This window comes from Oncorhynchus tshawytscha, linkage group LG04 (assembly GCF_018296145.1).
Source record: "Oncorhynchus tshawytscha isolate Ot180627B linkage group LG04, Otsh_v2.0, whole genome shotgun sequence".
Taxonomy (NCBI): Eukaryota; Metazoa; Chordata; class Actinopteri; order Salmoniformes; family Salmonidae; genus Oncorhynchus; species Oncorhynchus tshawytscha.
Window position 1 is genome coordinate 48,400,388 of NC_056432.1, and position 23,617 is coordinate 48,424,004.

Here is a 23,617-nt window from a genome sequence, read left to right on the forward strand (position 1 = left end):
GTAACAATTTCAGACTTGTTTTGAATCCACAGAATCATACAGACAAACAGGAGACAGAAGACAAGTAATGGTTTATTTCAGCTCTGAGTTTGTCGTAAACTAGTGGGAGGGCACAAAGCATCATCAACATTTGGTTAATTCCGTCTTTGTGCATACAAAACCTAACAACTCTTTTACAAAATGTAAAATACACTTTAGGTTTAACACCGCACATAGACTAGAGCAACTATTGCATTTGTACTGAAGGAAGTGTCAAATTCATCATTTGACATTTTGTCAAATATGTGTTACACCAAAGATAAGAACAAAAAACATGATCAACCATTTATATTCCACCAGAGCCCTAACAATGCTATCATAATTAGAAAAGGACACCTGTCCTCATTCTCGAAGTGTGGTTATATTAAATCACTGCATTCAAACCTCTCATCAATACATGTCACTGATACAGACAGGAACTCAAATATTGGCAATAACCAACCACTGCATAGATAATGAAACTACGAATGACTAGAAGTGATGTGAAGGAAGCTTTAAATATATACAGTGGTTGCAAATACACTGAACTAAAATATAAACGCAAAATGTAGTGTTGGTCTCATGTTTCATCAGCTGAAATAAAAGATCCCAGAAATGTTCCACATGCACAAAAAGCTTATTTAAAAAAATAAAAAAATAAATGCACAAATTTGTTTACATCCTCGTTAGTGAGCATTTCCCCTTTGCCAAGATAATCCATCTACCTTAAAGGGGAGGCATATCAAGAAGCTGATTAAACAGCATGATCATTACACAGGTGCACCTTGTGCTGGGGACAAAAGTTGCAGTTGTCACGCAACACAATGCCACAGATGTTTCAAGTTCTGAGGGAGTGTACAATTGGCATGCTAACTGCATGAATGTCCACTAGAGCTGTTCCCTGACAATTTACTGTTAATTTCTTTACCATAAGACGCCTCTGACATCCTTTTAGAGAATTTGTCAGTACGCCCAACCGGCCTCACAAACACAGACCATGTGTAACCATGCCAGCCAAGGACCTTCATGTTCGGCTTCTTCACCTGTGGGATCATCTGAGATCAGCCACCCCGGCAGCAGATAAGATAACCAGATACCTGGTTAAATAAAGGTAAATAAAGATGAAACAGTGTTTTTTATTTAACCATTACTTAACTAGGCAAGTCAGTTAAGAACAAATTCTTATTTACAATGACGACCTACCCTGGCCAAACCCTAACCAGAACGGCGCTGGGACAATTGTGCGCCGCCCTATGGGACTCCCAATCACGGCCAGTTATGATACAGCCTGGAATTGAAACAGGGTCTGTAGTGACACCTCTAGCACTGAGATGCAGTGCCTTAGACCACTGCGCCACTCAGGAGCCCACAACTAAAGAGTTTCAGCACTAACTGTCAGAAACCGTCTCAGGGAAGCTCATCTGCATGCTCATCCTCACTAGGGACTTGACCGTACTGCAGTTTGGTGTCGTAACCGACTTCAGTGAGCAAATGCTCAACTTCGATGGCCACTGGAAAGCTGGAGATGTGTGCTCTTCACGGATGAATCCCGGTTTCAGCTGTACCGGGCAGATGGCAGACAGCGTGCATGGTGTTGTGTGTGTGAGCGTTTTGCTGATGTCAACGTTGTGAACAGTGCACCATGGTTGTGGTGGGGTTATTATATGGGCAGGCATAAGATAAGGACAATGAACTCAACTGCATTTTATCGATGGCAATTTGAATGCAGATACCATGACGAGATTCTGAGGCCCATTGTCGTGCCATTCATCCACTGCCATCACCTCATGTTTCAGCATGATAATGAACAGCCCCATGTCACAAGGATCTGTACACAATTCCTGGAAGCTGTCCCAGTTCTTCCATGGTCTGCATACTCACCAGACATGTCACCCATTTAGCATGTTTCGGATGCACTGGATCGACAGCATGTTCCATGTCCCGCCAATTTTCAGCAACTTCGCACAGCCATTGAAGAGGAGTTGGACAACATTCCACAGGCTACAATCAACTGCCTGATCAACTCTATGTGAAGGAGATGTCACACTGCATGAGGCAAATTGTGGTTAAACCAGATCCACGCCCCTACCCTTTTTTTTAAGGTATCCGTGACCAACAGATGCATATCTCTATTCCCAGTCATGTGAAATTCATAGATTAGTGCCAAATGAATTCATTTCAATTGAGTGATTTCCTTATAAGAACAGTAACTCAGTAAAATCTTTGAAATTGTTGCATGTTGCGTTTATATTTTTAATTCAGTGTATACGCTTTGTGCTAGTGCACATTAAGTGCATGAGAAAAACCACAGATTGTTTTACCAATGGTATAACTGTGTGTGCATAAGTATACATACTCTAATACAATTGTATTGGATACTTCAGAGGACACTTCAGTTACAGATAAATTGTCAAGTTGATCAAATACTGTGAGAGAAAGTACAATGCTTTTTATTGTGTCCTTTAAAAAACAACAACAAAGGCCCCTAAACAGCACTAGCTTTGCTCTTGCCCTTGGAGTGCCCACATGGACTGGTTTTAACCTCAGTTTTCCTGCCAGGCGAGCCCTGGGACACACCACAGCTTGACTGTTTGACAGAGGGAGACGTTTGGACATTATTATTGTTGCTGTTCTGATTTCCACTCAGCGATTCCATTAGGGAGCGGAATGTCCCGAACGGGCGCTTCACCGTCTCAGACCCTGTGGGAGTCCTACCTCCGGCTCCTTCTTTACTGTGGGCACCCTTGGGCGGCTCACTCTCTGGTGGCCCCGTCTTGTGAACCACCTGCTCATCAAAGGTCACCCTCAGTTTCAGGTTCTGGGAGGTCTTCCTTCGAGAGGTAGGCGATTTGAGTGCACTTTTGGGGCTCGTCGTGATCTTTTGTCCATTGTTGTAGTCGGGGAAATCTCCACCGGCCTCCGGTTTCCCGTCAGCGTCAAGCTCGCTTTTGTCCGATGTGGGCGAGGGGTATCCATCCATGGACTTGGAGGTGCTGAGGGCGAAAGCTGACTTGTGCTCGGTGGTCGAGGTGTGCTTCTTCATGCCCAGATGCAGGCTGCCGACAGGTTCCTCGCTCTCTGCAATGGGTAGGTGGCTGGGTCTCTCTAGGCGCACCCCTGGGGGGGGCCCATGTTTGGCCTCTTCAGGGGGGTAGGTGTCCGAGTCGGACTCGCTGAGAGAGCGCTGCATGATCTGCTTGAGTCTGGCCAGCTTCAGCTCCCGTCTTTCCACCACCCCCATCCTGCGCAGGGGCCCAGGGTTGGCCCCGTTCAGACTAGGAGGCCCCGCTTTGGAGCCCTCCTGGAACTCCAGGGACAGCTTCTCCTTGGTGCACACCTTGTCTGAGATGTCTTTACCCAGTAGTTGGCGCAGGACGGTGTCTGAGTCGACGCTCCTCTGCCTCAGGATCCAGTGGCCATCCCCGGGTGTCCCCTCTGCGGTCAGGGTCATCTCAGGCCACGCCTCCACAGACGGGACATGGGAGCTGATCATCAAAAAGGCAGAAATGACATGGATATAATGGATATATTTAATTTACATGTACGTGCTTGTAATCAATGTGTGAATGGTGTACAGTACAGAATGTGGTGGAAGATCAGACCTGGGCGATCGTGGCAAAGTTCCCTCTGCTTTTAAGGGATCCAGGTGTAGCTGAACTTGATTCTGTAGAGCATTCGTCTTTGTTGCTTGTCTGAAATGTTTTGGAACAATATATAATGATAACACTGACATGCAGGCAAGGTAAATTAACCAGCTAAGGAAATCTTCATTTTTAAAACATTATTTCATTAAAATGAACCTCCAGAAAATCCTCAGTGCATCTCCCTTTCCAAAACGCTGTAAAGAAGAAGTTTGCATGCTAAAAATGTACATTTTCTGAAATACTGCGGTTATTACACCCTTTTAAAGAAATTATTATTTATTTTTATCCACATTGGTGTAAAGACTAGGTTTATGTGCATCCCAAATGGCACCCTATTCCCCATGTAGTGCACTACTTCTGACCAGAGATGAAGTGCACTGATAGCCAGAGGTGAGACCAAGTCCCTATTATTCGAGAAACAAGTGTTGTAACAATGGTACATACGTCTTCATCAGACTTATTGATTATTAATAATATTTCATCAACATTCATACATGGAACAATAATTCTCTCTTGTGCAACGTACTGACTCCAAAGTGTGGCACACAGTCCACGTAGCCTAGAATAGGCACTGAGGTGGGCGCAACAAGAATGACAGAGACATAGGACACAGACACACGGAACTCCGACATAAACAGGGAAATATGAGAAACGATACATTGAATTAAATAAACAGAGCTTCCACCACGAGTCTCAAACGCTCATGTGTACAATAAACCTTGTGCCGCCTCAGAGTGTAAGAAATGGTCAATTAAAATGTATCGTATCAAACAGAAAAGTCCAAGTGTTGCAATAAACAGTACGGGCATGGAATGATGAAACGCTAGCAATTATTGTCGGATTAGATTAAATATAGATTTACCATGTATGCATTTAAAACATGTGAAAGTAACAGCAACCATTTCAACAAGAAAACAAAGCTCTCTACACTGGCGAGAATTGCGCCACAGTAATAATGAATTTTAACATCAAATTCCAAATGCAAGATTCATGAGTAAACTATAAATTTTAAGCAATTTTGACATACCAATAGACCAGTAAGCCTATGCTACTAATTGTACCTTGATGCCCCATTGCTGGTGAAATTTCATTTACATTTTAATTACTTAACAGATGCACTTATCCAGAGCGACTTACAGGAGCAATTTGGGTTAAGTGCCTTGCTCAAGGGCAGACAGATTTTTCACCTAGTCAGCTCGAGGACTCGAACCAACAGCCTTTCTGTTACTGGCCCAACATTCTTAACCACTAGGCTGTCTGCAGTTAATATTCTTGATCACCAATTTTTTGGGGAGATGCATATTTATTTATTATGGCAATCCTCTCGCTGCACCTGTACAGCAAATCAGCAATCTGTTCGCTAGCTCACCCGACCTGTGTTGAGGGTGTGAGGGTCGAGTGTGCATTTCACTAGCCAATCTGCCGCCTTTTTTGCTAAGGCGATGCTGTGGCTACTGTCTCTGACTGCATGGAGAGTGATCCACGGAGACTCTGTGCCACAATGAGTGACAAAATGTTACAAAACCTGTCCGGATAATTTCAAGTCATCAGTCTCAAGTCTTGAGAGTCCAAATCAAGTATTAAGTTATTTTCTTTTCTATTAAGTTGAGTCTCAAGTCATCAAATTTGAGACTCGAGTCCAAGTCATGTGACTCAAATCCAGAACTCTGCTAATAGTACTATATAGGGAATAGGGAGTAATTTCAGACAACACAAGTAATCTGAGGTGAGTTAAAGGCCGCATCCTGAATAACACCCTGCTCCCTATATAGGGAACTCCTTTTGACCAGGACCCATAGGCCTCTGGTCAAAAGTAGTGGACTATGTATGCAATAGGATGCTTTTTGGGACAGATCAAAAGAGTCAGACAGGAACCTCCCACTCACTCGTTGAGCTGCTTGGTGAGCTTGACCACCTGGGAGGCCAGCGACATGCACGTCTCCACCACCACCAGGTAGCGGGCGCAGGTGGTGTGGCCCTGCCGTTCGGCACTCTGGGAAGGCCTCTCGCCGCCCTGGTTCTGCACGGTGACGTTGGAGCCGTACTCCACCAGGGTCTGAGGAAAGAAAGACATGCTGCTTTGTCAGTTCATGTAGTAGGCGCTCCAAACAAAGACCTATCGGCTGTTAGTAGTGTCTGAAATGGCATTGAAGCCTTACCAAAATAATGAATAGCTGTTCAAGAAAATGGTACAGAAAGCATTTAGTGCAAATGGATGGGCAAACATCCAAAAAGTACATTTACAAATGTCCTTATCGTCCAGTATTCTTCCTCTAAAACAACTTAGTTTAACAACAAAACATGCAAATGAAATCTGTATTATCTAACGTACATAGAAGTGCAGAAACAAAGTAAAACAGTGTTTTCAATGTTTCCTAGGCCCAGCTTGTCTCTCTGAAACATAGTTAATGTGGTCACCGACCGTACTTTGATACGTCTGGCTTGCTGAATCAACAGCCGGCCCGCATCCTCATTCTATTTTGTAAAAGCACAGTCTAAAGTCCAGATCCTCTCTTTTATAGACAAGGGCACAATAGAATGAGCGGATCATTTACTCCTGATTTGTTTCCTGCTGTTGATTCAGCAAGCCAGGAACAACCAGACGCTGCACTTGACACATTTACAACATTGCTTATTCCAGTTACTAATAAGCATGCATCCAGTAATAAAATGACTGTAAAAACTGTTCGATCCTCTTGGACCAAAGAGGAATTTAAAAAATGTATGGTTGAGAGGGATGAGGCAAAAGTATGGCAAATAAGTCTGGTTGGCAAATGTACTACAAATTAAGAAATCATGTGACTAAAGTAAATAAAGATAAACTTATGAAACAAAGAAAAATTATATTTTAAAAAATGATAGTAAAAAGCTTTGGGGCACCTTAAATGAAAAAAAAAATGCCAACTCGGCACCATCATTGAATCAGATGGCTCATTCATCACAAAGACCACTGATATTGCCAACTACTTGAATTACTTTTTCCATTGGCAAGATAAGCAAACTTGGGGATGACATACCAGCAACAAATGCTGACCACTATACATCCGAGTATATCGGACCAAATTATGAAAGACAAGAATTGTATTTTTGAACTCCATAAAGTCATTGTGGAAGAGGTGAAAAAAGTATTGTTGTCCATCAACAATGACAAGCCACCGGTGTCTGACAATCTGGATGGAAAATTACTGACGATCATAGCTGATGATATTGCCACATCTTTAATTTAAGCCTACTAGAAAATGTGTTCCCTCAGGCCTGGTGGGAAGCTAAAGTCATTCTGCTACCGAAGAATAGTAAAGCCCCCTTTACTGGCTCAAATAGCTGACCAATCAGCCTGTTACCAACCCTTAGTAAACATGGTGTTTGACCAGATACAATGCTATTTCACAGTACACAAAATGACAGACTTTCAGCACACTTATAGGGAAGGACACGCAACAAGCACAGCACTTACACAAATGACTGATGATTGGCTTAGAGAAATTGATAAAATGATTGTGGGTGCTGTCTTGTTAGAGGTGTTGACATGTTGTTAACATTATCGATCATTCTGCTGCTGGAAAAACGTATGTGTTATTGCTTTACACCCCCTGCTATAATGTGGATAAAGAGTTACTTGACTAACAGAACACAGAGGTTGTTCTTTAATGGAAGTCTCTCAAACATAATCCAGATAGAATCAGGAATTCCCCAGAGTAGCTGTTTAGGCCCCTTGCTTTTTTCAATCTTTAATAACGACATAACGGCAGTCACAAAATGTTATCAGCCGGTGATTGTCAAGCAACTTTATATTTCTGTTCAGTATGTATACAGTGGGGCAAAAAAGTATTTAGTCAGCCACCAATTGTGCAAGTACTCCCACTTAAAAAGATGAGAGAGGCCTGTAATTTTCATCACAGGTACACTTCTATGACAGACAGAATTAGAAAAAAATCCAGAAAATCACATTGTAGGATTTTTAATGAATTTATTTGCAAATTATGGTGGAAAATAAGTATTTGGTCAATAATAAAAGTTTATCATCTCAATACTTTGTTATATACCCTTTGTTGGCAATGACAGAGGTCAAACGTTTTCTGTAAGTCTTCACAAGGTTTTCACACACCGTTGCTGGTATTTTGGCCCATTCCTCCATGCAGATCTCCTCTAGAGCAGTGATGTTTTGGGGCTGTTGCTGGGCAACACGGACTTTCAACTCCCTCCAAAGATTTTCTATGGGGTTGAGATCTGGAGACTGGCTAGGCCACTCCAGGACCTTGAAATGCTTCTTACGAAGCCACTCCTTCGTTGCCCGGGCGGTGTGTTTGGGATCATTGTCATGCTGAAAGACCCAGCCACGTTTCATCTTCAATGCCCTTGCTGATGGAAGGAGGTTTTCACTCAATCTCACGATAGATGGCCCCATTCATTCTTTCCTTTACACGGATCAGTCATCCTGGTCCCTTTGCAGAAAAACAGCCCCAAAGCATGATGTTTCCACCCACATGCTTCACAGTAGGTATGGTGTTCTTTGGATGCAACTCAGCATTCTTTGTCCTCCAAACACGACGAGTTGAGTTTTTACCAAAATGTTCTATTTTGGTTTCATCTGACCATATGACATTCTCCCAATCTTCTTCTGGATCAACCAAATGCTCTCTAGCAAACTTCAGACGGGCCTGGACATGTACTGGCTTAAGCAGGGGGACACGTCTGGCACTGCAGGATTTGAGTCCCTAGCGGCGTAGTGTGTTACTGATGGTAGGCTTTGTTACTTTGGTCCTAGCTCTCTGCAGGTCATTCACTAGATCCCCTCGTGTGGTTCTGGGATTTTTGCTCACCGTTCTTGTGATCATTTTGACCCCACGGGGTGAGATCTTGCATCGAGCCCCAGATCGAGGTAGATTATCAGTGGTCTTGTATGTCTTCCATTTCCTAATAATTGCTCCCACAGTTGATTTCTTCAAACCAAGCTGCTTACCTATTGCAGATTCAGTCTTCCCAGCCTGGTGCAGGTCTACAATTTTGTTTCTGGTGTCCTTTGACAGCTCTTTGGTCTTGGCCATAGTGGAGTTTGGAGTGTGACTGTTTGAGGTTGTGGACAGGTGTCTTTTATACTGATAACAAGTTCAAACAGGTGCCATTAATACAGGTAACAAGTGGAGGACAGAGGAGCCTCTTAAAGAAGAAGTTACAGGTCTGTGAGAGCCAGAAATCTTGCTTGTTTGTAGGTGACCAAATACTTTTTTTCCACCATAATTTGCAAATAAATTCATTAAAAATCCTACAATGTGATTTTCTGGATTTTTTTTTCTCATTTTGACTGTCATAGTTGAAGTGTGCCTAGGATGAAAATTACAGGCCTCTCACATATTTTTAAGTGGGAGAACTTGCACAATTGGTGGCTGACTAAATACTTTTTTGCCCCACTGTATATATATATTCTTTGGGGAGCCAAAGAATCAATATCTTCAAAAATAACATTCTTGAAGCACACGGCAAATAGTTGAGTGTGAAAAACCCAGCAGCATTTCAGTTCTTGACATAAACCGGTGCGCCTAGCACCTACTACCATACCTTGTTCGAAGGCGTCATGCTTTTCCAACAGCCACAGAAGGCTACATACCTGAATGCAAGTGAGATGGCCGTACTGAGCAGCTACATGCACTGCACTGTTTCCGTACTGGTCCACTTCGTCCAGAGAAATGGCTTGCTCTTGCATGAATTGGAGCAGCCACAGCAGAACCTTTTCCTAAAAGAGAGATCATGAACATCCAAAAGGACAAAATATACACTAAAAAAGATTAAAGAAAATGGGATTCAAAAGTCATACTATATAATACTAAGTGTGGATAGATATTGCGGTAACAGAAATGCTGCAGTGGTGACCACACTGCAATATACTGTATATATTTACACTAGAGGTCGACCGATTAATCGGAATGGCCAATTAATTAGGGCTGATTTCAAGTTTTCATAACAATTGGAAATCGGTATTTTTGGGCGCCGATTTTGCAGTTTTTAATTATTACATTTTATACCTTTATTTAACTAGGCAAGTCAGTTAAGAACACATTCTTATTTTCAATGATGGCCTAGGAACAGTGGGTTAACTGCCTTGTTCAGGGGCAGAATGACAGATTTTCACCTTGTCAGCTCGGGGGATCGAATCTTGCAACCTTATAGTTAACTAGTCCAACGTCCTAACCACCTGCCTCTCATTGCACTCCACGAGGAGCCTGCCTGTTATGCGAATGCAGTAGAAGCCAAGGTAAGTTGCTAGCTAGCATTAAACTTATCTTATAAAAAACAAATCACTCAAACATAATCACTAGTTATAACTACACATGGTTGATGATATTACTAGTTTAATTAGTGTGTCCTGCATTGCATATAATCGATGCAACGCTGGGGGATGATTTAACAAAAGCGCATTTGTGAAAAAAGCACAATCGTTGGACGACTGTACCTAACCATAAACACCAATGCCTCTCTTAAAATCAATACAAAGAAGTAAATATTTTTAAACCTGCATATTTAGCTAAAAGAAATCCAGGTTAGCAGGCAATATTAACCAGCTGAAATTGTGTCATTTCTCTTGCATTCATTGCACGCAGAGTCAGTGTATATGCAACAGTTTGGGCAGCCTGGCTCATTGCGAACTAATTTGCCAGAATTTTACGTAATTATGACATAACATTGAAGGTTGTGCAATGTAACAAGAATATTTAGACTTAGGGATACCACCCGTTAGATAAAATACCGAACGGTTAAGTATTTCACTGAAATAATAAACGTTTTGTTTTTGAAATGATAGTTTCTGGATTCGACCATATTAATGACCAAAAGCTCGTATTTCTGTGTGTTATTATGTTATAATTAAGTCTATGATTTGATAAAGCAGTCTGACTGAGTGATGGTAGGCAGCAGCAGGCTCATAAGCATTCATTCAAACAGCACTGTTGTGTGTTTTGCCAGCAGCTCTTCGCAAGCACAGCGCTGTTTATGACTTCAAGCCTATCAGCCTAATGTGTGTAACTGATGTGAAATGGCTAGCTAGTTAGCTGGGTGTGCGCTAATAGCGTTTCAAACGTCACTCGCTCAGACTTGGAGTAGTTATTTCCCTCACGGCTTTTGTGGAGCGATGGGTAACGCTGCTTCGAGTGTGGCTGGTGTCGATGTGTTCCTGGTTCGAGCCCAGGTAGGGGTGAGGAGAGGGACGGAAGCTATACTGTTACACTGGCAATACTATAGTGCCTATAAGAACATCCCATAGTCAAAGGTTAATGAAATACAAATGGTATAGAGAGAAATGGTCCTATAAATACTATATTAACTACAACCTGAAACCTCTTACCTTGGAATATTGAAGTCTCATGTTGAAAGGAACCACCAACTTTCATATGTTCTCATGTTCTGAGCAAGGAACTCAAACGTTGTACTTTTACATATTTTATTTAAATTGGCATCGGCTTTTTTGGGCCCCCAATAATCGGTATCGGCGTTGAAAAACCATAATCGGTCAACCTCTAATTTCCACACTTAAAAGATGCACTTCGCAGAAATCGCTCCGCCATTTCATGGTTGCTAAAATTCGAATAGTTCTAATTCTAATAGTTAGATTTCCCCAATGATAGGGTTATAAAACGGTGTGCGTCTCCCTCACCTGTCCGTAGCGGGCTGCGTAGTGGATGAGACTGGGGTGCTCTCGGCTACAGCTTAGCTCGGCGATGGCCTCCGTCTCACTCACCATCCAGCGCACACACTCCAAATGGCCGTTCTGCACGCACACAAACATGCACAAGTTATTCTGTAGATCAGTTTGATATAGACAGTGTCCTCTTTTATTGAAGACAAGGAATGAAAGAGGGTAAATGAGAAAAATACAGATAAGTATCCAAAACCCAGACTTGCACAGCCGGAGACATGGTGTCATCTTTCCCCACAGGAATATCAAGGTCTTAACTAACAACCAACTCTAGTTGTTCCAAAAGGCACCCTTTTCACTATATAGCGCAGTACTTTAGACTAGGGCCCATAGGGTGCCATTTAGAATGAAACCTAGACGTCTGCCTTGGTTGACATGGTAGGTGGACATCATTGGACATGGTTGACTCGCAATGTCCACAAGTTAAGTTTTCTAGAGGCCCTGACCCAATCTCTCACCCGTCCTCTAACCCCTCACTCACCTTCACCCCGAGCCCAGCAGGTGTAAGCTGGTGGTTGTTGCGCTCGTTGAGGCAGTCCTCTCCCATGAGGGAGGTGAGGTGCTGCAGGCAGTCAGCATGGCCCTGGGACGCAGAGATGTGGAGCAGGTTGTTCCCCTCCTCGTCCTGGATCAGCTCCAGGTTATCAGCGGCCAGGTGAGGCTATGGACAGAGAACACCAGGAATAACACTCAGTGAGTTGCTGATACAAAATGGTATTGTTCATATAGCCTACAACTATATTGTTATGGCTTTTCCCCATACTGTTGACTTACCAACAGAGAGATCTGCCCTTCTCGGATGATATTGATGATGTTCTGGGATTTCTTGGTCTCGTCATCACACTCTCCGTGCAGTCTTGTACCGTTCCAGGTCTTACTGCTGTCCTGCCTAGACCCAGCACAGCCCTGGAGGGGGAACATCATAGCCTGGCTGCTCCCAGGGGTGTCAGCCCCTGTCTTGTGTGCCTGTGTCTCTGGGTAGGCCCTGTTGGCTAAAAGTTTATCCATGTCTGAGGCAGAGGAACTGCTAAGTGATCCTGGTGTGGAGTGGTCATAGCCCCCAGCGTGTGGCCGGTGATTGTCCGGGTCCAGAGATTTCAACTTCCTCATATCAGACCATTTGACGGGCGAAAGCATACAGTACTGGGTGACACTTGCAAGGCTCTCAGGGTGGGTAAGTGTGGAGGTCTTAACGCCGTGGCACCTGTCACTGGCGTTGCCACCGCCACCCACTGTCCTTTTGTCATGGGGAACTCTGGGAAGAGTAGAGACATGTTGGCTGGATTTAATGTAAGGCACATCCAGTATCTCATCCATGTCCAGGTCGTAGTGCTCCAGCTCCCCAAAAAGAGCTCCTCCGGTTCCCAGGCTCTTGGCTTTAAATCCCTGGCCTTCGCAGGCTGCAGGTGTTTTGTCTGAGGCTTCTTCTTTGCTGCTGCCTTCCCCATTGTGAGCCTGAGCCTCGTTGTCACTCTCGTTGTCAGAGGTCTCCGGTTGATGTTTGAGTGGCGAGACCCTCTTCACAGGCCGGAATTTGCTGTGGACGTCGGCGATGCCGGTCGGCTTGATTCCACCGCCACTATGTGACGACACACCACGGCTCCAGTTGATGGCTGGGGCTAAAGATGGTAAAATAAAACAAAAACGTTTCTATCTGCCATTTAGGCTACCTGTAGTGCTACAAAATAATAAGACATTCATTTAAAAAAAATACATTTGCAATAATAGCCTACATGCCACACCTTGTCTTTCTTCTCCCTGACCATCGTTTCTTCTGGACAGCTCTGGAATGTTCTTCAAGGATGTCACAGAATACTTTTACAGGGAAGAGACCATCAACATGTTTGTCTATAAGTGCTTATTACATTGAAATATTAATTAAGCCAACTGTAGCCTAGAAAGTACTCCATATAGAGGTGGTTTCCCCAGACGACACAGATTAAGACTAGTCTTGGACTAAAAAGCAAACTCAATGGAGATTAGGTTTAATCTGTGTCCAGGAAACTGTCCCATAGACTATATTACATCCCCTGGCATAGCCAGATGGTGTGTAACTATTTACTGTAGAACAACCTGAGTTTTGGACTTTTACTCACCACTGAATCATCAGTGAAGTCAATCTCATCCAAATCCAAGTACTCAGGAGCATCCATCTTCAGTCAGCATTATTCTTGACACCCTAGTGAGAAGCAACCTGTTTGATAAAGCCTGATATTAGCATTCCACATTCATTTACAGCCTAAGTAAAGACAACTTTGTGATTTATAGATCTGGACCGTGTCTTAAATAGCACCCTTTTCCATATTGCGTGCACTACTTTTGACCAGGGCCCATAGACTAGAATATAGGCAATAGGATGCCATTTGGGACACACAATTGACTATAGGCCACTTCCTGCAAATCTGTGATGACCAAGTTTCTATGACCTAGAGTAGCTGTTTGAACTGTCTCGATCCAAAAGTCACCCAACAAAGCTGATCAATGTCTACAGGCTAAATCCTATAGGTGACTCACTTAGACTGTTCAACATAATGTGACTAGCTGTGCAGTGTTTAGGGTTGACCCCATTTAGTTGACTGGTCGATTGATTGGTCGATAGGCTGTTGGTCGACAGATTTCTTTAGTCAAGCAGTCACAATTATGATTACTTTTTCATGGTGCACAAGACACCCGTCTGATTCGCACCTGTCTCAATGGACTAATCTATTGCGGAGTCTGCGGGGATGGCAAAGCCCATCACTGTAAGACAAGTGATACTGAAATTGTATATGGTTGTATTATGTAAAAATAATGGTGCTACACTAATAAATCAAATATTATTTTGGATATGGTCACTGTCCACAGTTCTGAAACAATCTTCAGTGTCCTGTAGAATTGGCACCTTTCTTTTTGTTGCTATATGCATAATAGTTAACCAGTATATTGGCTCTGGCGCTACCCCAGGTGAGCCGGCACCATTCTGACCCAGAGCCCTCTGTTGTACATATGTTTGTGTATGTCACTTTCCCTGAGTTTTCCCCGCATTCCCAGCATAAGGCGCTCGTCGATTCAGGCGTGGCTGGGAATTTTATTGATAAAGCGTTCGCCCATAGTTTAGGGATCCCCATTGTTCCCGTGGCTGTGCCCTTCCCCGTTCACGCCTTAGATAGTCGACCATTAGGGTCAGGGTTGATTAGGGAGGTCACCGCTGTGCATGGTGACGCAGGGGGGGGTCACAAGGAGAGAATTGGTCTCTTCCTTATTGACTCTCCTGCATTTCCCGTGGTGCTAGGCCTACCCTGGTTAGCTTGTCATAACCCCACTGTTTCTTGGCCACAGAGGGCTCTCACGGGGTGGTCGCGAGAGTGCTCGGGGAGGTGTTTAGGGGTTTCCGTTGGTGCTACTACGATGGAGAGTCCAGACCAGGTCTCCACATGCGCATTCCCCCTAAACATGCCAATTTGGCTCTCGCTCTAGTAACCGCATTTCAGCCGTGTGTAATTGGCCGACTCCAACCACGGTAAAGGAGGTGCAGCGGTTCTTAGGGTTTGCCAACTATTACCGGAGGTTTATCCAGGGTTTTGGTCAGGTAGTGGCTCCCATTACCTCACTGCTGAAGGGGGGCTCGGTACGCTTGCAGAGGTCAGTTGAGGCGGACAGGGCTTTTAATCACCTAAGGGCTATGTTCACCTCGGCTCCCGTGCTGGCCCATCCAGATCCCTCTTTGGCGTTCATAGCGGAGATGGATGCATCCGAGGCTGGGATAGGAGTTGTGCTCTCTCAGGGCTCGGGTAAGCCGCCGAAGCGCCGCCCCTGTGCCTTCTTCTCGAAGAAGTTCATCCCAGCAGAGCGAAACTATGATGCGGGGAACCGGGAGCCGTTGGATGTCATCAAGGCCTTGAAGGTGTGGAGACATTGGCTTGTTGGGGCTAGACACCCTTTTCTCATCTGGACTGACCACCGTAATCTGGAGTACATCCGGGCGGTGAGGAGACTGATCCCTTGCCAGGCAAGATGGGCCATGTTTTTCACCCATTTTGTGTTTACCTTTTACTACAGACCAGGCTCCCAGAACGTGAAGGCAGACGTATTGTCTCGGCTGTATGACACAGAGGAGCGGCCCATGGATCCCACTCTCATACTCCACGCCTCCTGCCTGGTGGAGCCGGTAGTGTGGGAGCTGGACACGGACATTGAGCAGGCGTTATGTGCAGAGCCCGCTCCCTGCCAGTGTCCCACTGGGCGTCTGTATGTATCGTCTGCTGTTCGTGACCGGTTGATCTATTGGGCCCACACGTCACCCTCCTCTGATTATCCTGGGATCGGTTGGACAGTGCGCTGTTTGAGGGGGAGGTACTGGTGGTCAACCTTGGCTAAGAACGTGAGGATTCATGTTTCCTCCAGCTCGGTGTGCGCCCAGTGTAAGGTTCCTAGGCACCTGCCCAGAGGTAAGCTACACCCCTTACCCGTTCCACAATGGTCTTGGTCGCACCTGTCGGTGGATTTTCTGATCGATCTTCCACTCTCACAGGGTAACGCCGCGATCCTGGTCGTTGTGGATCGTTTCTCTAAGTCCTGTCGTCTCATCCCTCTGCATGGTCTCCCTACGGCCCTACAGACTGCGAAGGCCTTGTTTAAGCACCTCTTCCGGCACTACAGGGTGCCTGAGGATATAGTGTCTGATCGAGGTCCCCAGTTCACCGCACTTAGTTTTTCTAAGTGGCTCCCATTTTGGCTGTAGTGTTTTCATGCCCGTGGATGAGAGTGCGTTCTTTGTTGTTTATCTCCGGTAAAGACAATAACGATTCTACGTCTTAAATTTGATCGTTTATTTACATATTAGGGTACATGAGGTTTGATTATAAACGTTGTTTGACTTGTTTGGAGAAGTTTATTGGTAACATTTGGGATTCATTTTGTATGCATTTTGAAGGAGGGAAACCGGTGGATTATTGAATGAAGTCCGCCAGCTAAACTGGGTTTTTGGGGATATAAAGAAGGACTTTGTCAAAGAAAAGGACCATTTGTGATGTAACTGGGACCTGCCTGGTTGACATTGTTTTTTAAAATGCTTTTGTGTGTGGGGCGCTGTTCTCAAATAATCGCATGGTGTGCTTTCGCTGTAAAGCCTTTTTGAAATCTGGCAGCTGGATTAACAAGAAGTTAAGCTTTTTTCACGAATTCATGAATATTTTAATGAATGTTAAATATGACTATTTCTGTAATTAGAATTGCACGCTCTGCAATTTCACCGGATGTTGTCGAGGTGGGTCGCTAGTGGAACGCCTGTGCAAGAAAGGTTAACCTTTTTGGGATAGGGGGCAGCATTTTCACTTTTGGATGAATAGTGTGCCCAGAGTGAACTGCCTCCTACTATGTCCAAGATGCTAACATATGCATATTATTAGTAGTATTGGATAGAAAACACTCTGAAGTTTCTAAAACTGTTTGAATGACGTCTGTGAGTATAACAGAACTCATGTGGCAGGTGAAAACCTGAGAAAAATCCAACCAGGAAGTGGGACATCTGAGGTTTGTAGTTTTTCAAAGCTTGGCCTACCGAATACACATTGCGATATGGATAAAGTTGCACTTCCTATGGCTTCCACTAGATGTCAATCGTCTTTAGAAACTTGAATGGAGGATTCTACTATAAAGGAGGGGCTCATGAGACATCTGAGTCAGTGGTCTGGCAGAGTGCCTTGGTCTCATGACGCGCGCTCCCGACAGAGTTACCTCTCGTTCCAGTGCTTTTCTGAAGACAAAGGAATTCTCCGGGTGGAACATTATTGATGTTTTATGTTAAACACATCCTAAAGATTGATTCCATACATCGTTTGACATGTTTCTAAAGGACTGTAACGGAACATTTCGAGTTTTTGTCTGGACAAAGTGCCTGCGCCTCATGAAGATGACTGGGCTGAACACGCTAACAACAAGTGACTATTTGGACATAAATGATGGAACTTTATGGAACAAATCAGTCATTTATTGTCGAACTGGGATTCCTGGGAGTGCCTTCTGATGAAAATCATCAAAGGTAAGTGAATATTTATGGTGTTGTTTCTAACTTTGTTGACTCCAAAATGGTGGATATTCCTCTGGCTGTTTTGGGTTCTGAGCGCCGTTCTCTGCCACATCGAACGAGCGTCAGAGCCGGTGTAGTAGGATTCAATCTTAATCCTGTATTGACGCTTTGCTTGTTTGATGGTTCATCTGAGGGCATAGCGGGATTTCTTAGCGCCCGGATTAGGCTCCTGCTCCTTGAAAGTGGCAGCTCTTTAGTTCGATGCGGATGTTGCCAGCAGCAACATTATGTACACAATAAGTTAAGAAATAAGTTACACAAAACACAAAAAAAACGAACAAAATAGCACAACTGGTTGGGAGAATGTAAAACAACAGCCATGTTCTTCGGCGCCATCTTAAAACAAGATAATAGCCTGGCCAGCCGCTAATAGCCTGGAAAGCCGCTAATGGGCGCTATGGATCTTCACTATCTATAGCGCACACTACCGGCTGCCCAGGCTAGTACGCTATCTAGGCTAAATCTGGTCGTCACTAGTTACCACAGACATAAAGTCATAAACCCTGTCTATTTCAAAAATGTTGCTTCATAAAATCTGATCTTAAGCCTGACCTTAACCACACTGTTAACTGTATGCCTAACCCAAACTTTAAATTAAGACCAAAAATCATGTTTGTTTTCATACATTTTTACAATATAGACCATTTTGATTTTGTGGCTGTGGTAATTAGTAATAAACGCCAAGTCCCGTTCCCAAGCTGGAATAGCCTAAAACATGCCACTTCAATACAGCTATGACCGAAAGTGACTTTATCGTAACATGTTAATAGAATTTACGTAGCAGGTTAGGAGAATTAGGCTGAGGTCAAGTAAAGGGTCATATGCTTCGGCATTCAACATGCTCTTACTACCGGAGTATGTTACTACATTCCTTCCGCAGCTGAGGGGGCAGTGTTGTCGCTTGGTTCCTTGATCTGATCTATAGGCTAGTCATCAAAGTAGCCTATTTTGCATTACTAACCAAATATAATCTCAACGACTGTTCAAACAGTAAACCAAACAACAAGAATCCGCCAAAAAGGTGATTATAGGCTATTGTGAAATGGTAGAACCTACTGTAGACAACTAGCTAGCCATGTGCTTTTTTACTCTGTGACCAAAACATGATAACATTCTATTTTTAGCTGATATATATGAATGAATACACAAGCAGCAAATCAAATCAAACTGGGTTAGCCTGGGAAGCCAAGGCTCAATGTGCATTCCCAGTAATACACTCGTGTCCCCAGTGGGGCATCATATTCCTCCTTAACTAGCTTTATAACGGGGAGAAGGCAGAGAAAAACTGGCATACTTTCTTTATGAAACACCATTTTCACCACCGTGCTAGAGTGGCTAATGTCTAGGAATGCTACCTTCTGATGTTGCGCCTTACGTTCAGTCTTGGGTAAACAACAGACTGCAACCTGATTGGCTCAAAGCGATACACAACATCTGGGATTATCATTTCTAAGCATTAGCCACTAGCATGGGGGTGGAAAATGGTCTTTCATAAAGTAGGGATGCACAATATAATTGGTGAGCATATATCGGAATTGGACGATATTAGCTAAAAATGCCAATATTGGCCCGATGTCTAGCTTAAAGCTGATGTGCAAAACCGATGTCATAGCTGACGTGCATATGTAAGTAGATGACGTAATGACGCCACGAAAAATACAGAGCTACACAAAACAAAACGCAGAAAAACATACGTACACTTCCAACAACTAAACAAGTTCAAGTTGAGCAGTCATTTGAAAGTGTAAGAAACATTGTGAGACAACTAAAGGCAAAATCCATTGACGCAAAGATAATGGAATTCGTTATGCTACTTGCTAAGGTGTCAAGACTGACATTTGAACCAGCGATGTCATGAGCATGCTGAGGAAAGCCGTATTGCATGCTCAAGAATATGCTGGTCCTCATATCACTGCTGCCATTTCAATGGCATTTGAGAACATGTTTGAAACATGAACACACTCCTAGCGCCATTCGAACAACTGACTCGAGAAATAAGCTAATCAACAGCGTCTGCAGCAGATGTGATACCCTCTCATGGCATTGAACCGCCTGCTCAACAATACTGTCGACACAGACGTGGGGTTAAAAATTACAAAAGTACTCGAGGCTGTGAACGAGCGATTAGGTGGTTTTCTCTCTGAGCCTCTTTACTGTGTCGCCACCATGCTCGATGCTAGGTACAAGGACCGCTACTTCGATGCAGACAAGAAACGGGGTTTACGTGAAATGTTACATACACAGCTGGACAAGATGGAAACGGACACAGTGACAGTGCGCACCGAGGAAGAGAGGCCACGGACAGACAGAGCTGAAACTTCACTGCTTGACATGTATGATGAAATCCTGGTTCAGAATGAAATGACTGAACAACGAAACAGCACAGCAAGTAAGTGAAATAAATATGTTTTGATTATGTTTGACTGGTGATGGGGACATAGGTAAATGCCAACAAAATAACTGTTGGGTCAGTGTGTGCGTTTCAACTATACTAGAACGCTTAAAAGTCAGCTACAAATGTTAATATCGGTTATCGGGTATTTTTGGCAAGGAAAATATCAGATATCCGTATCGGCCAAAAAATGTCATACTGGTCCATCCCTAAATAAAAGCATTACATGCATAATTGCATTTGCGGTCACTTTTGAGAATGGTGTTTTCCCACTAATAGAACATTTGCGCTTATAGCCTACTGCCATGTGCGCATTGCTGAGCTTATGTGAAGAAATAGCCTAATAGTTTATCAACATTTTAAGCTAAACATTATGATCTGTTGTGTCAGCCACATTGCGTAATTAATGTTTTTTGATGCTCGCGGTTATATTAATTTAGGACCTATCGCATCCAGCAACTATCCCAGACTATGTTTGGAAATGTTTCTCTCACACAGAATAGGTAGACTTTTGTACTATGGGGGATACAGATTGACATGGGCTAGGGCTTTTGCTGTCCGTTAGGCCTACTCATCTTGTTGGCTGATGAAAAGTAAATGTGGAAAGTTCTTCCAATATCTTCAATATGCACCTCGGAATTGTATAAGGACGCCCGCAGTTGCGTCCCCGATGCGTCTGTCTTCACTTGTACCTGTGAGAAAGATCCGATCACATGATGGAGAGCCATGTTAGTGAGGTGCTACCGAGCACGCAGCACTCAGGGAGAAGGGCACAATGGCCACTGGCTGCAAAAGGCATGGATTCTTTTAGGGTGCATTCTGGCCACACAAAGGGGATGCTGCCGTGAAATTCTAGGCATTATCAAGTGTTTGTCAAATTGTGAATGAGTGACTGATGAAGTGTGTACAGCCTGCGCAAAAAAACAAACAAAGCAGAGCTCATGCTTTTTTCAAATCATCATTAGTCGCATCATGCAGCCTTACAATGTATTAACATCAAAACATATAGCCCAACATTTGTAGAACAACTAAAGTTACATTATTAACTCTAAATTAAGCACACAGCAACACCCATTTCTTTGTTCACCGCTCAACACAGAATAGCCGTATGTGCGCACTCCCTCAAATCGCTTGGAGAAAATATCCTTTCTATTTTATTCAGATTTGTCCAATTGTATCCTTCAATTGTATTCTAGAAAACACTGACGATAAGTAAAGCTTATTAAAGAGCAGTGATACTATCAAGAGCAGTGTCTGGGTTTCTTCTTTTTTCTCATTCTTCGTGCTATAAAATAATGCCACAGAATTCTAAGCAAATCTTGTCTGCTAAATGAACTAGAGTAGCCCACAGCTATTTGGCAAAGTCAGATCAAGACCTAACATAAGGACAACTCAGAGTAAGCTTTTCTGTTCTTCTGAAATAGACTACATTTCCTTCATATCATGCTTCTTTAGACCAGTCTAAAATAAACTACAATTTTCGGTAGGGAGGGATGGGGGGGGGTAGCTAGCTAGGACATGGTGTCGCCCTAGTCATTGTCGGGCGACACCTTGGCAGTCATTGAGGAACAAATGCGGGCGCTCGATGGGCGGTGTTCATGAAGGAGCCAATGGGATGCTCGACGGGGGGCATTGCTGAACATGCAGCAACGCCCAGAATTGCAGGCTGCAGTTGCACACTACCAAAAGGTGTCTCCTACTACAAAAATCCCACTCCACCCACGTAGATCAACGGAGTGAAGCTTGTAGTAAGCGAAAAATATTTCCCGAACCTGCTAAGAAAATATCTTCGTACGAAGTGATGTGTTTTTAGGGAGTCCCTAGTTAGCTAGCTAGCTTGATGGCTGGCTGGCATTTGGAAAACAAATAGCTAGCTAACGTTAGTTACATCAAACGTTAAATGCCTAACTAGCAAGCTAATTAACATGCAGTATAGGCAGTGAACATTTGACATGGGAAAAAAATGTCTGACTGCTAGCTAATTGAGCAAGTATCACCATTCTGTGGAATGACCATCGACTCCAGCATCTCAAGGCAAGCAGGTTAGCCTTTTAGCTAACGTTAGCTAGCGAGCAGTTGGAAACGAATCGGGTCATCAAAAAGAGGGATGCAGATAGCTACACAAGTATTCAACAAACACGATTTCATATAGCTTAATATATAATATTATAACAAATAATTGTTTTCGTTTACAATACCTTTTAGCTCAGTTAGCTAATGCCCAGGTTTTGTCTTCGACTATTTTCTAGGCTCAGTTCCAGATTCCAGCTGTTTTTGAGGTCCCAGACTGGACCAGCGTCTCATCAGCAACATTTGAAAAGTACATCCGTTCACGGAATTTTGGAAAACGTTAAAAATAAAAGTCCCCCACGTAATAGTAGAAAAGTGTCATTAACCTGTATTTATTCATGATATTGTTTATGAAAAAGGATTGTCAAAACATCAACAATGGTTCATACTTGTTCATTTTTAAGTGACATTTGCATTAAATGGGGGTTTCAAACATATTTCCAAAGTTCAATAAATGCCCACAATGCACTACACTGTGTGTGTGAAATACATATTGGTTTACAGAGAAAAAAGTATTATATGTGCCGATGTAAAATTTGTGTTGGGAATACTCAGTGGGGTCTGTAGAATCCTATACATGGTGTTATGGGGGACTCTGGTCTAAATACCCAGCAACACGTTCTACTCCACCCACTCCATAATGATGGGTAAAAACAATCGATACAGTTACAGTACATATCGGGATATTATTTTTGATGATATATCATAACATTTTGACAATAACGCAATCTTATTTTTGCGCCAAAACTAGTACTTTTCCTTTGTATCTTGTTCTCCACCTTTTTATGTAGGGAGTCTGATCGAAACTAATTTTCTCATGGCCTTCACTTGTCCCTCTGCAGCAGACATATGGTGAGCAATACGTTTGGAATTAAAAACATGAGCTGGCACACACCCAGAAAGATTAGTTTGTGTGGAGGTGCTGACTAACGGCGAATAAACTATAAACTATCAAAATAAAGAGAGTCGCACACTCCATATATAAACTCCCAGTAATTTATTGGGTATTTACCAACGTTTCAGCATCACTGTGCCTTCTTCAGGGTAATGTCAGGAATACTTGAACCAGGTTATGAAGACAAACAGTGCAATTAGTGCAACCAATGAAAATAGTGAGGGGTGTGTCATAACGATTAAATTAATTAGAATTAATTAGTGAAACTGTTAAAAAAATAGTTTATGGCATATTAAATATATTTGTCTGTTGTTATCATATAGAAACATAATTGAATATTGTACATAATATTAGCATCAAGATACATTATTGTTTAATGAAATTTCACATATTTAATTGTTTTGTATTTAATTTCATATTTGTTACATGTTATCTTTTGGTTCAATCTTAATGCATAATAAGCATCATCAACATGGGGAACATATTAGGGGTATGATAATAAGCTGTAGAAAGAATATATCAATTTCTAAGACTTGTTCATAAAAGAAAGAATTATTCATAAGAAGGGCCTGAGATCAAAGTCAATATTCAGACCACTAGGGGTCAAAATTGAGATAGAATACCCAGTAAGCCGCCCTTTGTAGTAGTAGGATCTCGATGTTACCTCCTCTCCTTGGTAGAGCAACATGCTCAATGCCTGTGTATTTGAGGGGGGAGATTGGATGGGTAGCTTCAACAAAGTGAGCTGCTACTGGATAGGCAATGTTCTTACACCTGATTGAGCTGCGGTGATCAGCTATGTGTTGTTTTAGTTGTCTTAATAGTTTGTCCTACGTAGGATTTT

General features: G+C 43.1%; 1 protein-coding gene across 3 annotated transcripts; it reads right to left on the bottom strand.

Annotated features, from left to right (window-relative positions):
- Positions 1 to 2,452: 2,452 nt before the first annotated feature.
- On the bottom strand, positions 2,453 to 22,145 carry LOC112249545 (synuclein, alpha interacting protein). Of its 3 annotated transcripts, none has more exons than XM_042320839.1 (10): positions 22,007 to 22,145; positions 13,446 to 13,543; positions 13,092 to 13,143; positions 12,124 to 12,968; positions 11,831 to 12,010; positions 11,308 to 11,421; positions 9,268 to 9,393; positions 5,549 to 5,718; positions 3,621 to 3,710; positions 2,453 to 3,503 (listed from the first exon to the last, which is right to left on the bottom strand). In XM_042320839.1, the coding sequence occupies exons 2-10, from the start codon at positions 13,500 to 13,502 to the stop codon at positions 2,504 to 2,506; spliced, it is 2,634 nt and encodes an 877-aa protein (XP_042176773.1). In that variant the 5' UTR covers positions 13,503 to 13,543; positions 22,007 to 22,145; the 3' UTR covers positions 2,453 to 2,503. The 3 variants fall into 3 exon arrangements, with proteins under 3 accessions (XP_042176773.1, XP_042176771.1, XP_042176772.1); XM_042320837.1 differs by having other exon boundaries at positions 13,092 to 13,164; XM_042320838.1 differs by having other exon boundaries at positions 13,092 to 13,164; positions 13,446 to 13,528; positions 22,007 to 22,124.
- Positions 22,146 to 23,617: the final 1,472 nt, after the last annotated feature.